Genomic DNA, 15,174 nt, shown 5'->3' on the forward strand with positions numbered 1-15,174 from the left:
CCCAAATGCAATTGCCCTGAATTTTTGATGTTCTTGTGTTTCTTATAGTTTAAGTGCATAGTGGGTGCACATTTCCATGACAAAAGCCCATGGTAGCTTGAAGTTGGACTGAAGCGAAAAGAAGCGAGGAGTTTGTTGGGGGAATAATAGAGCAAAGCTTTGGTACTTTGACTCACTGATTTTTTTAGCTATTGCTGGAGAATATTTAAGATTTGGGCCATATTTTTATAGATCAATTTCGCTCATAGCCCTGTTGGCCAACACCCTGAGAAGAGATAGGTGCACATTTAGTTTCTACTGACACTCCCTTTTAGGTTGTTTACTTTCTTATGTTGACCTACCATCTCCACATGACCACTGATCCCCTCTCACAAACCCAAGATGCCAGGTCCATCACTTCAATCCTTCCTTTCTCTGACCCTGCCAGCTTTGTTCCCCTAGATTCCTCTTCCACTTCTCCATACCTCAAACCCACTACAGATCCATCCATCCCTCAAATCCCCAACTTCTGATACACTCTTCCCATTTATCTCTCTACCCCAGAGGCTCCCACCCTCATTCCTGATGAAGGGCTCCTTTCCGACACGTCGATTTTCCTGCTCCTCGGTTGCTGCCTGACCCACTGTGCTTGTACAGCAACACTCTAATCTTGACTCTGATACACTCTTGTCAGTCCCAAGCCTCCATATAACCTCCCAGCACTGGTTCCAGAGTTAAATAAAGAAAACCTTACAAACAAGTGCACAAAGCTGAGTGGTTTGCACCACTTTTAAACAATTGTGAACTGGATGCCACGAAATTTCCACACACTGCTGGTTTTATCCTGAGGGTAAAGCTTTATTGAAAAATCGGTGTCACATTAATCAGTATCCATGACATGCATACATATTCCACGTATGAAATGGCTGCAAGCTTACAAAAGGCTCAACATATCAAAGACGTGTCACTGACATTATCTCTGCATCTCACCCTGTGATCAGGAAATCAAAATTTCACATCTGACGCAATTAAGTCACACCGCATGTTTAGTTTCATACTCCTGCTGACTCCATTAATTCCTTCTTCACGTAGGTGCTTGAAGTTTATGGAAACCATTGCCATGTTCATTCCTGAGAAATCTGTGCAACCAAGTCATTTTTGCAATATTTTCAGAGGGGTTAAAATTATTTACTAATGCAAAAGTTAAATCCAAAAACATTCAACACATTTGCAATTAGGAGATTTCTTAGGCCCTGGCAGTAATTTTCAAATCCTTTCTGGCCATAGATAAGCACCAGAGGATTGAATGACTGCTAATGCTTCGTTAATGAGCGGTGGATCTGACACTAGTGACTAAGATTCTTCCCTTGACACCAAGTGACCCTGCATTGAGCAATGGTGATTGTAGCTAGAATAAAAAAGCATGTGACTTGGGCTGGAGGTCTGTACTATGAAGAAAGATTGATTAGGCTGGGCTTGTCTTCCTTGGAGCAGCAAAGGTTGAGAGGAGATCTGACAGAAGAGTGTAGTATTATGAAGGGCAGAGATACTGTGGGAAGGAAGTTATTTTTACAATTAATAGAGGGGTCAATAACCATGATAGGAGAAAGTGAGGACTGCAGATGCTGGAGATCAGAGTCGAGAGTGTGGTGCTCGAAAAGCACAGCAGGTCAGGCAGCATCCGAGGAGCAGGAGAATCGACGATTCGGGCAAAAGCCCTTCATCAGGAATGAGGCTTGTGGCTTACACCCGAAACTTCAATAACCATGATGCATTGATTTAAAGTAAGAGGTAGAGTTGAGGAGAATCTTTTTCTCTCAGAGGTTGGTGGGAGTCTGGAACTCATTGCCTGAAAGAGTGAGTCAGAAACTCTCACACCATTTAAGCAATATTTAGATATTCGCTTGTATTGCCATAGCCTCCAGAGCCAAAAGCTGGAAAGTGGGCTTAGTGTAGTCAGATCTTTGTTGACTGGTGTGGAATCGGCTAAATGACCTTTCTGTGCTGCAAGTGTCTATGAGTCAATGAGTCGGTTTCTAAGCAGCAAATTGCCATCAGTATCCCACAAAACTGGAATATAGATCTGCTTAGTTCAGGTATCAGATTGGCAACTCTGCTGCTAATGATTGTGTTAGTTCTAAACCTCTATGACCAGGTCATCACCAGATGCCCTACTACACACCAAGTAGTTAATGCTGAGAGTTACCAAATTAAAATGCCATTGTCTGAACAAGAGAGAGGGGAATAAAAGTATGCCCATTGCTAAGAGAAACATCATTGTTTTAATACATATCTATTGTTTGGAATTTCAGACTCAGAGACTGATCCACTTAATGATTTACGGAGGCGTATATCCCATTCCTCATACATCCAGGAGCAATACAAACTGACACACTGTTCCATCTGCAGTGATAAAGGAATTGGGGTGCAAAGTACACCTACCCGTGGCTCAAATAGCAGTGACTCTACAGAGCCTCAGGATATTGACAGGGGAACAACATCCCTCCCGTATGGTTTGGAAAACATTGCACATCACGGACAGAAAGGTTTGCTGCACTGGGAATCACCAATAAAAGCAGCATCTAATTTTGAATTAGTTGATGATAAAGTAAGTAAATTGTCTGCTTTCTTAATTAATATTATTACATGATGAACGGTCTCCCAATGAGTAACAATGAAGTTGCTTTGTTAAATTGAAACGTGAGGTGAATTTTGAGCCTTTACACTCCAGCTTGCACTTTCTTCTCTGTACAGTGGAATCATTTCCTCAAAACTCAGTAGCTTTTTTATATTTATGGAATAAATATATGGGATCACTGACAAGTCTAGCACTCATTATCTATCTGGAATTGCCTTTGAGGAAGTGGCAGGAGACTGCCCTCTTGATCCACTCTGGTCTGTGTGGTGTAGGTTCTAAAGAACAGAGCTTCAGGATTTTGACCAAGCAACAGTGAAGAAATGGCAACATAATTTGATGTCAAGGTGGTGTATGACTTGGAGAGGAATTTGCAGTGATTCCATGAGCCTACTGCCCTTGATCTTCCAGGCTCTTAGGTTGGAAGGTTTTGCTAGAGGAATTGTGGCAGGTTGCTGCACTGCATCTTATAGATGGAACACAGTGCTACTGCCGGGAGCCAGTGGTGGGAGGAGTGAATGTTAACACTGGTAGATAGGGTGTCAGTCAAGTAGACTGCATTCTCGTGGTCAGTGTTGAGATGTTTGAGTGCTTTTGGAGATGGACTCATCTAGGCAAGTGGGAAGTATTGCATTATACTCCTGACTCATGCCTTATGAATGACAGACAGTTTAGGAGATTTGGGAGGTGAATAACTTGTGAAGAATTCCTCTGACCTGTTCCTTTAGACATAGACACAGTAGTTATATGAGTGAAATAGTTAAATTTCTATTCAATGGTTACCTCCAGGGTATGGATAGTGATAATTACATTGAACATTCAGTGGTAATTTTGAGTCGAAGTTATAAATGAAAAGGTTGATATGTTTCATTGGTTTCACCCAAACATGAAGCTTTATGTATATCTGTGCATTAGAAGCTATGCTGTATTTCTCAAGGATGAAGAAAGAGCTAAGTCAACATGCTCATAACTTTCTGAGGAAGATGCAGATTTGAGATTTTAGATAAAAGTTGGAGAAGTACCTGATAAGAAGTGTGGAATTAATTTGAGATAAGATTAATTGATCATCATTACCTTCAGTTCACTATCTCCTATTGGTAAAATCAAAGCAAAATACTATTTTCCATATATGGAAACATCGGGCTACAATTAAATGAAGGTCAAATGTTATGGTTCAGAGTCTGTGAAAGACCAAGTTCATGTTAAAAGACTGCCTGGTAAGATTTATTTTCTGGGCTTCGAAATAAAATTATGGACAAAATTTCCCTATTTTCATTTAAAGTGTTTTGTGGAGTGAGATACTATTCTCACACAATAATTGGCTCTTCTCATCATTAGTTATACATTCAGTTTAATTGCAGGCTTCTCAAGGAGCCACATGGCAGGAGCTCTCATCACTGTGGGATATTCTCATGTTCCTACTGGTAGCGCCACCTGCAGACTATCTCGGATGCTGCAAGCCAGGTGCAGCCTCCCACATTGCAGCACTTGGCCACTGTCACGTACAAAGGAAAGGTCACATCCTGCTTCATGGACAGGGACTTGAAGGTGCTGGTGGATGAGGACAAGTGACTACCACAGGACACTACACCATCAGACCAAAGCAAACTGGACCCAAATAGCAGCCTGGGTCAGTACTGCTGCTTGAGTCAGAAGAGCTGGAGAATGGCCAATGATTTTCAATACTCGACATGAGTAATGTCACCATCTTCTCTCTGCTACCTCCCAAACTACTAACCCTTCCTGCCATACTTCCTACTAACTCCCTGGGGAGATCTCACCACTTCTCCTATTTCTGTGTCATCATCAACTGCTCTTCCATTTATTTCCATCATGCTCAACCCCTCTCTTTGTGGCAGTGGTGGACATTAGGCACTTCACACCTTATGAGGAGAAAATATTAGAATGAGCTGGAGAAGAGCACAACTGTTCAACTATGGACCGGGAGCCCTCAATGGCATTGCAACCCTCCAGCTTCATTGTGCTATACTGCCCTTCTCTCTCTTATTACCACCAATGCCAATTCATTCTTAATCTGCATAAGCCTTCCTTTTTGTTAGATATCTAATTCCCTCTCATATACTGTGTGACAAAAAGCCTCCTCTAAGAATAAGCCAGTGCTGGAGATCCTCAACTCTACCACCACCTGAGAGAATGCACTAACAAGGCTTTCACCTGCACCCTCCACTAGCCCAGAGCCTTCAACTCAATGGGCATTCTTTCCAAGTTAGACTCAGGAGCACAATCTGGTGAAGGCATCATTGAATTGTCTCCACGGATGGTGGAGGAAGAAGCAGCAAAAGTCTCTGACACCCAGAGGACTGCCAGAAACTAAGCATATGTTTTCAACCTCAGACAGAGAATAACATAAGAACATAGGTACTAGGAGCATGAGTAGGCCGTCTGGCCCTTCGAGCCTGCTCCACCATTCAACAAGACCATGGCTGATCTTTTTTTAGACTCAGCTCCGCTTACCTCTGCTCTCACCATATCCCTCAATTCATTTATTGTTCAAAAAAAATCTACCTTAGCTTTAAAACATTTACTGAATTAGTGTCAGCTACTTCATTGGGCAGGGAATTCCATAGATGCACAAGCCTTTGGGTGAAGAAGTTCTTTCTCAATTCAGCCCTAAGTCTGCTCCCTCTAATCTTGAGGCTATGCCCTTTTGTCCTAGTTTCACCTGCCAGTGGAAACATCCTCTCCACTTCTCTTATCTACTCCCTTCATGATTTTATATGTTTCTACAAGATCTCTCCCCCATTCTTCTGAATTCCAATTAATATAATCCCAGTCTGCTCAGTCTCTCCTCATAAGCCACCCACCTCAACTCCAGAATCAATCTAGTGAACTTCCTCTGCACCCCCTCCAGTGCCAGTTCATCCTTTCTCAAGTAAGGAGACCAAAACTGCACACAGTACTTCAGGCATGGCTCACCAGCACCCTATACAGCTGCAACATAACCTCCCTGCTTTCAACTCAATACCTTTAGCTATGAAGGACAAAATTCCATTTGCCTTCTTAATTACCTGTTGCAGCTACAGACCAACCATCTGTAATTCATGCACAAGGACACCCAGGTCCCTCTGCACAGCAGCATGCTGCAACTTTTTACCGTTTTACAAGTAATAATCCTTTTTACTGTTATCCCTACCAAAATGGATGACTTCACATTTATTAACATGATTTTCCATCTGCTCGACCTTTTCCCACTCACTTAAAGTATCTATGTTCCTCTGCAAAGTTTCATAATCCTCTGCACACTTTGCTGTGCTACTCATCTTAGTGTCACCTGCAAACCTTGGCACGCTACGTAGTCCCAAATCCAAATCATCTGTATAAATTGTGAATAATTGCAGTCCCAACACTGATCCCTGAGGCACCCCACCAGGAGTTTGCACATTCTCCCCGTGTCTGTGTGGGTTTGCTCCGGTTTCCTCCCACAGTCCAAAGATGTGCAGGCCATGCTAAATTGCCCATAGTGTTAGGTGAAGGGGTAAATGTAGGGAAATAGGTCTGGGTGGGTTGCTCTTCAGAGGGTCGGTGTGGACTTGTTAGGCCGAAGGGCCTGTTTCCATGCTGTAAGGAATCTAATCTAATCTTCTCCACTACATAGGTTAAGCTAACCGGTCTATAATTCCCCATCTTTTAGGCGAAAGTGAGGACTGCAGATGCTGGAGATCAGAGTCTAGATTAGAGTGGTGCTGGAAAAGCACAGCTGGTCAGGCAACATCCGAGGAGCAGGATGCCTGACCATCTGTGCTTTTCCAGCACCACTCTAATTCACATCTTTTGTCTACCTCCATTTTTAAACAGTGGTGTCACATTTGCTGTTTTCCAGTCTGCTGGGACTGCCCCAGAGTCCAGTGAACCTTGAAAAATTAACACCAGTCCACTTGCTATTTCTCCCGCCATCTCTTTTCGTATCCTGGGATGTCTTCCATCAAGGCCAGAACACATGTCTATCCTTAGCTCCATTAGTTTGCCAAACACCACAGCTTCTGTAACAAGGATTATCTCCAGGTCCTCACCTACCTTCATCTCTTTGTCAATTACTGGCATGTTATTAGTGTCCTTCACAGTGAAGATCAACACAAAATACCTGTTCAATGCCTCGGCCATTTCCTCATATCCCATTAATAAATCCCCCTTCTCATCCTCTAAAGGACCAACGTTTATTTTAACCACTCTTTTTCATTTTATATATTGATAGAAACTTTTGCTATCTATCTTTATAGTCTGTGTTAGTTTTTCTCATGTTCTATCTTACTTTTCCTTACAGCTCTTTTTCTGGCTTTCTGTTGACCTTTAAAGTTTTCCCAATCTTCTCGTTTCATGCTATTTTCGGCCACTTCGTATGCTTTGTCTTTCAATTTCCTTAGACACCCATGGCAGATTCCCTCTTTTCTTACAGTCCTCCCTTTTCACTGGAATATACTTTTGCTGAGCACTTTGAAAAGTTGCTTTGAAAGTCCTCCACTGCTTGTCAACTGTCCCATCATAAAATCTTTGTTTCCAATCTACTTTAGCCAAGTCCTCCCTCATCCTATTGTAGACTCCCTTGTTTAAGCACAAGACCCTGGTATTGGATTTTATCTTCACCCTCTCCATTTGTGTTCTAAATTCAACCATACTGTGATTGTTGTTTCCAGATAGATCCCTAACTATGAGGTCATTAACTATTCCTGCACCATTACACAGGACCAGATCGAGGATAGCTTGCTCCCTCGTCGGTTCCATTACATACTGTTCAAGAAAACTATCATTGATACTCTCAACAAACTCCACCTGGAGGCTACCCTGACTGAGCTGGTTTGACCGAACAACATGTAGATTAAAATTCCCCATGATAACCCCACTCTCACAGCCATTAATGTCTTTATAAAAATACACAGACAGGCACAGGAACATTCGGCAGGAGTCCACCAAAATTGTCAATGCTGTGCTGTCTTTGGCATGTAGCATCTGGCTGTCTCTATGGAGAGGATGACAATCACCATGGAGACCCACACTTTGTTAGATACATACACAGATCTACAATCCATTGCTACAGACCTGGCAAGGTTCCAACTATGCATTTTTATGAATGATTTTCAGGCTGTGCGTATTACACAAGACTTTTCCACCCCATCCTTCATTTTCCCTTCTTTGCTGGTCTCACTGTGAACTTTCAACCTCTCTCCATCTGCTGTGAGCCTCTTCATAATATAGTGAATGTATCTGTGTTACTCCAAAAGGTCATGAATTTGCAATTCCCATGTTCTTGATGATACTCCACCCTCCTCATATAGAGGTCAGTATGCTGTGGACGTGATAGATGCTCTGTCTTCACCCAGTCCACCCCCACATCCCCACCACCCCCCAGAGCTCCCAGTCCCATGCTGCAGTGAACCCTATCCTCAGGACTTCATTGTCTGCTCTTGGAAAGTTCCTTGATGCCTTCAACCAAATTGACTTGGTAGGATCCAAAAGAGAAAATGCTGGAAAATCTCAGCAGGTCTGGCAGCATCTGTAAGGAGAGAAAAGAGCTGACGTTTCGAGTCTAACTGACCCTTTGTCAAAGCTCAAGGTGGGATGGCCTGACTATCTCGTGTCTCAACAGCCCCCTAACTGATCTACCTGCAATCCTTAGATTGGTTGTACTTGACCTGCAGGACTGACCATGGCACATACCCGGATAGTAAGGATACTTCCCCTGGACTCTGAGAGGACAAAATACTATTCTGATCATGACCAACCCTCCTGGACTGGAATTGGATGACGCCCTTGACCCCACTAAGGACTACTTCCCTTTGACTTGCACACGTGATGTTGTGGAAGAATCACTCCACGTTCTATAAAAGATTACCAGGAGACACAGAAAATTCTTCACAAAATTAAACTTTAATCTTGCAAAATCAAGGCTGTGAGAGCCAGTAAAATGCCTTTCCCTGGCTCCCCATAATTTCTTTGTTCTCCTCTAGTTTATACAATTTGTTGGTCTCCTGCTTATCGAATAACATTAGCATAACCAATCATGCTGGCTTGCTTTATTTTTCTAAACTAATCATCGTCTGCCACACTGGTTCCTTCCATCACACTTAACCTGTCACATTACAACTACCACCTGATGAAGGAGCGGCAATTAAACCTGTTGGACTATAACCTGGTGTTGTGTGTTTTTTAACATTACAACACCATCATCTTCAGCATTAGCTCATCTCCCATGGATTTAACTAACCTATCACAATGCACCATCATTATCTGTTACTGGAGCCCTGTAAAAGACCCCGGGCATAATTTGCAAGACTAAGTTAACTACATAACTGCCAAAGTAACTTCCATAGTGGCCATTTGATTGAAGTACATGGAGAGTGTTTCCTGTCTAAGGTGATAACACATCCTGCAAGTGTGACATTGTATAGCACAGAGCCATCCAGTGGCGTGTCTGCCCCTTGATTGTTCATTGTTCCTCACAATGCCAAGCTGCCTGCCTGTTCCTCCGTGCTATAAGAATTGGAAATCATGGAGACTGACAGCCTGGAACTGATCACTGAAGACATTGTCTACTAAAAGGCAGTGTGACCCAGACAGAGTCTGACACCCCACAAGTCAGTGCTGAAGTCAGTGTGAGCTAAGAAAACAAGACGAAGTATCCAGAGACTGGCAACCTGCAAGTGAATATAAAATGAGTAAGCACTAAGAAATCAGGCGGAGCCATCCTGAGTAGATACATAAGATTTGTGTGTGTTGCTGCATGCAAATAACCTGGTTCTGCAAGTTGTAAGGTTTTGGATTAGTGGTGCTGGAAGAGCACAGCAGTTCAGGCAGCATCTGAGAAGCAGTAAAATCGCTGTTTCGGGCAAAAGCCCTTCATCAGGAATAAAGGCAGAGAGCCTGAAGGGTGGAGAGATAAGCTAGAGGAGGGTTGGGGTGGGGAGAAAATAGCATAGAGTACAATGGGTGAGTGGGGGGGGGGGGGATGAAGGTGATAAATGACCTGGGAGTTGCTGTGGGAGAGGGACTCCCTGAGATTCTTGTAGAGAGAGGAGGAAAACTTCTTCAAGTCGGGCATCCTTGCAAGTGGATCACTAATCCAGAATCTGGTTTCCAGCATCTGCAGTCATTGTTTTCACCAAGTTGTAAGGTTTGCTAAGTTCCAAAGTAAAGTATTGTAAGAGTTGAGGTAGTGTGAGAGTTGGTCTCAATGGGTGATGATGTGCTGAGGCTGGTGTTTTACTGATGCTGACTGACATGGATGAAGAATCAAGGACAAAAGTGGCTGTGGAACATGCAGGAACACTGTGCTGAAGACAGAGTTGGATGATTACTGGGACAAGTAACTGGCAAGCTGCAGCCACCAGGGATACAAGTCACTCGCTCGAACCTATGTGTTGGGAATTTGCTCCATCTAGTTTCTCAGGAATATGAGAAGAATTGGAAGCCAAGTAGAAATAAGGCCAGTACTGATATTAAAGAGGCGTCTGGAAAATGTATGGAAAATTTTAAAATGTATGGAAATATTATAGTCACCATATTATAACAAGATTCTAAAGTCATCACTGGAATTGCATTGAATTGAATTGAATTGATTTTCTTGTCACATGTACCGAGGGACAGTGAAAAGCTTTGACTTGCGAGCAATACATGCAGATCACATAGTTAAGTAGCATAGATAGTAAATAATAGGTAAACAGCTGCAAAAACAAAAACACAAGTACAGGCGACTGTTAAGCGTTTGTGGTTCCATTCTGTATTCTAACAATGGTAGAGTAGAAACTGTTGCAAAACCAGCTGGTGCGTGTGTTCAGGCTTCTGTACCTTCTCCCCAATGGTAGAGGTTGTAGAAAAACATTGCCAGGGTGGAATGGATCTTTAAGAATGCTGGCGGCCTTTCCTTGACAGCGGGCCTGGTGGATGGATTCTATAGTTGGGAGGTTGGCCTTTGTGATTGTCCGGGCCGAGTTCACCACTCTCTGTAACCATCTCTGATCTTGAATAGTACAGTTGCCATACCAGGTCGTGATACATCCAGACAGAATGCTCTCAATGGCGCACCTATACAAGTTGGCAAGGGTATTCGCCGTCATGCCAAATTTCCTCAGCTCCCTGAGGAAGAAGAGATGTTGTTGGGCCTTTGTAACCAGTGCATCTATATGAAGAGGCCCAAGAAAGCTTGCTGTGGATGACCACTCCCAGGAGCTTGACATATTCCACTCGTTCCATCTCTGTGCTGTCAATGTGTAGGGGAGCATGAGTAACATCCCGTCAAAAGTCAGTAATGAGTTCCTTGGTTTTGCTGGCATTGAGAGCCCAGGTTGTTCTCAGTGTACCATTTTGCCAGGTCTTCCACCCCCTGTCTGCAGTCTGTTTCATCACCATCTAAGATTCCACCGACTATGGTGTCATCAGCGACCTTGTAAATAGCATTGTCTGGTATTTGGCAACACAGTCATGGGTATACAGTGAGTACAGTGGGGGGCTGAGTACACATCACTGGGGGGCTCCAGTGTTGCGTGTTAGTGACGACGAAATATTGTCCCCAATCTTCACTGATTGGGCCTGTGGGTTAGGAAACTGAGAGTCCAGTTGCAGAGAGTGGGGCTTAGTCCGAACTCATTAAGCTTTGTAATCAGTGTTGAGTGGATAATAGTGTTGAAGGCTGAACTGTAGTCAATGAGTAGGATTCTTATGTAGTTGTTCTTGGTGTCAAGATGTTATAAGGAGGAGTGAAGGGCAAGTGATATGGCATCTGACATGGATCTGTTGGTCCGATAGGCAAATTGGAGTGGGTCAAGAGTAGTGGGGAGGCTGGAGTTGACTAATGCCATGACCAGCCTTTCAAAGCACTTCATGACCACTGAAGTTAGGGCCACTGGGCGGTAGTCATTGAGACATGCTTCATGAGTCTTCTTAAGCACAGGGATGATGTTGGCCCTCTTGATACAGACAGGGACAGTGGCCTGCTGGAGGGAGAGGTTGAAGATGTCTGAGAAGACTTCTGCCAGTTGGTCTGCACATACTCTGAGAGAATGGCCTGGTACTCCGTCTGGTCCCACCACTTTCCTTGGATTCACACGATGGAAAACTGATTTGATCTCTGATGTTGGGATAGGTTCATCAGGACTTGTTGGAATAGGTGTTACCTCTCTGCCAAAATGCTGCTCAAAGCGAGCATAGAAAGCTTTGAGATAATCTGGGAGGGATATGTCATCGTTTTAGAACCTGTGATGTCATTCAGTCCATGCCAAAGTTGCCGGGTGTCTGTCTGGGTCTGTAGTTTGGATCGGTTTTGGTCCTTGGCTGTCTTAATGGCTCTGCGAAGGTCATACTTGGATTCTTTATTTTTGAGTGGGTCTCCTGATCTGAAACCCTCAAGCCTGGTTTTTAGCAGGTTCTGTAGTCCTGATTCATCCAGGGTTTCCTGTTGGGGAACACCCGGATTGACTTCCTCAGTATGTAGTCCTTCACACACTTGCTGATAAAGTCTGCAACGGTGGTGGTGTACTCGTCCAAGGTACCTGTGGACTGTTCGAACATGGCCCAATCAGCCAATTGAGGCTTGAGGGGAAGATAACAACATCGAGATTCTGGATTTTTAAAAACTTTCTGTGTTTCCCAATCTTCTCAACATGGTTGAAGAAAGGAAGGAGAAATTCCACAGCCAACTATTGATGAAGGGAACTAAAGGATTCTAGCTGTTCTGATTTACTCTCATGTAAAAACATAATTTCAAGTTTCTATTTAGGAGGTTTTGTAGGAGTCAAAAAATTAGAACTGTCACAAAGAATGAGATGCTAAGGATGTAAGTGACAAGAAAAAGTTGCCTCCTTCTTTAGTCCTTCCATGGACCATGGACAAAGTGCTCAAATATGACTTCTACCCAATTCATTTAACATCCTGAAGAAAGTTTCTGCCCATATTTACAAAGTCTTCAGAACATCTATCTAAATCCATTTCTTGCACCATACTCTGTAATAGGTTACCTGTGGAAATAATATCTCAAAGTTCAGTTATATCATATGCTACTTAGAGAAACAAATCAATCCATTTGCTTGATACATTTAGCTACTACAGTGAGAAAAATTCTCTCCTTCATTTCAGGACGCAGTAGGCATTGACCATTCTTCAGATGAAGCAAGAAGGAAAAGAAAACTGATAGCACAAGCAGCCTTGTCTGGCCGGAGTTTCTCTTCACCAAATGGTCAGCTGGATATGTGTCATCTACGCAAGGCCTTGGAGAAGGTTTCCACAGACCAAATTGTAAATTGGTCAGTCGGGGGAAGAATGAATGACATTGGTTGTGAATCCCAACAATTTCAAGCTGATGGTTTCTCCATGCGGAACCTCAATGATTCCAGTAAGTGATCACAGATAATCAGTCTTTTAAATGAAACATCTGGTCATCTGATTGACTCATTCAAATGCCGAGTTAACCTTAGTGTTGCTTTGAAGACTTAGTTAAAAATCACACAACACCAGGTTATAGTCCAACAGGTTTATTTGGAAACCCTTGTTTCCGGATGGCTGCTCCTTCATCAGGTGATGCTGGTGAAGGAGCAGTGCTCTGAAAGCTAGTGCTTCCAACTAAACCTGTTGAACTATAACCTGGTGTTGTGTGATTTTGAACTTTGTCTTCCCCAGTACAACATTGGCTCCTCCACATCTTGAAGATTTAGCAAGTTCTGCCAAAATCTCACTTCTCACACAACTACTCGAAAAACCAGTTGGATGAAAATGCTAAATAAACAACTTAATGAATATTTTGATTATGGGCTCTGTCTGGCATAATTACCTGTTACATGGATTCTTAAGATCAGGTGTCTCCAGATTAAATTCCTGAATGAATTTAGGTACATGCAGCACTGCATGAAATTACTCTGAGTTGGGTTTGAGAACAGAAAAAAATTCAGTCAAGCCTTCTGTTATTCCTTCTTGGTATCCAGTGATTCCTATAAGTATATGTGTGAAGAAATACACCTATTGAGGACAACATAGATCCATGTGATATCAATTAAAAATGCCATCAGAGACATCTAAATACCAGCCTGCAGCACTGCCCAACCCCTGCGAAATCTCCCTTTGTGACAGAATAAAGAGAAGGGAAAAGCAAAAACAGGAAACACCATTCATAAAATTAGCAGGAGACTATGACACATTGTAATAACCTCATCCAGCAACAGGAGTGCCTAGTACAATCATAAAGTTAGCACTAAATTTCAATGCATCAAAAAAGTTTAATTTGATTTAAATTAGTAAAATGACTTTTGATGTCTAAGCTTGTTTCTGATTATCTTATTCTACAGACAACCTGCTGTTTCAAATGCCCACTCCCGACTGGGACACTTTCTTTGATCCTGAGAATCTTTTTTCCCCAGTGGCCTCGGAGGATCCGGGTTTAAGTGAAGTGAATGATGTGCCCATAATGCAGTGTAAATCAGTGATTCATGGCTTGATCTGTGGGAAGTCAGTCACCTGGGAGGTAACAGCTAACCTTTCCTCCCTCTACCATGCACCGTCAGAACAGGAATCAACACAACTTACTGAAAATCCATGGGATGAGATCCTCCATCAGCTGACTGCACAATCAGTTATCAGAGACTTTGAAAATATGGCTGAGAAAGAGAGTGAAATTGAATATGGTAAATTCATTTCTAGAACTTTGTAAAAATGATTGTGTTAGACTCCACAATTTTAATAATTAATGATCACCTTGAAAGATCTAAGTCAAGGATAAATGATGAAAACTTCTTTCCCCTATAGAGTAATGGATACAGAGTGCAAACTCTCAACAAAAATAGTTAATGCTCTAATGCTTGCTAGAAACTAAATATTCTGTTGTGAATAGCTCTGAGGGGTCTGCCATCTCTATTTTCTGACATTCTTAAATAAAGTTTGGTTTGACATTAGTTGGTGAAAGAGTGGGCCACCTTTGTAATAGAAATGTGATACTCCTGACTAATCTTCCTCAATCTACTGGACCCAAGTGATCTTCTACAATGAAGCCTGGAAAACAAAAAAAGTACGGTGGGCGTACTTAGTGGGCGGCACGGTGGCACAGTGGTTAGCACTGCTGCCTCACAGCGCCAGAGACCCGGGTTCATTTCCCGCCTCAGACGACTGTCTGTGTGGAGTTTGCACATTCTCCCCGTGTCTGCATAGGTTTCCTCCGGGTGCTCCGGTTTTCTCCCACAGTCCAAAAGTGTGCAGGTTAGGTGAATTGGCCATGCTAAATTGCCCGTAGTGTTAGGTTAAGAGGGGAATGGGTCTGGGTGGGTTACGCTTCGGCGGGTCGGTGTGGACTTGTTGGGCCGAAGGACCTATTTCCCCACTGTATGTAATCTAATCTACAGTCAACACAAACTAAAGTTATTTTTACTCGTAAAATACTTGAATGCTCCAGTGTTTTGAACCTGGAAATTTAAATAAATCAGGGACATGGGTTTTTTTATATATGAACAGTTACTTATTAAAAACGATTTTGCTTTTAGAATCTCCTAGAAACTTCAATTTAAAGCAAGGTAATAACTGAACTATATAGGATAATAGACATAAAATTAGGCACCAGATTTAAAGTTGAA

General features: G+C 42.7%; 1 protein-coding gene across 6 annotated transcripts in view; it reads left to right on the forward strand.

Moving 5' to 3' along the window:
• vwa5b2 (von Willebrand factor A domain containing 5B2) overlaps positions 1-15,174 on the forward strand; it is a 169,363-nt gene that overhangs the window by 131,415 nt on the left and 22,774 nt on the right. For all 6 annotated transcript variants that reach the window (XM_043702438.1, XM_043702441.1, XM_043702442.1 and 3 more), the window contains exons 15-17: positions 2,292-2,587; positions 12,698-12,953; positions 13,900-14,235. In XM_043702438.1, coding sequence (XP_043558373.1) covers positions 2,292-2,587; positions 12,698-12,953; positions 13,900-14,235 — 888 coding nt within the window. The remainder of the gene's footprint in view (positions 1-2,291; positions 2,588-12,697; positions 12,954-13,899; positions 14,236-15,174) is intronic.

This window comes from Chiloscyllium plagiosum, chromosome 13 (assembly GCF_004010195.1).
Source record: "Chiloscyllium plagiosum isolate BGI_BamShark_2017 chromosome 13, ASM401019v2, whole genome shotgun sequence".
Classification (NCBI taxonomy): Eukaryota; Metazoa; Chordata; class Chondrichthyes; order Orectolobiformes; family Hemiscylliidae; genus Chiloscyllium; species Chiloscyllium plagiosum.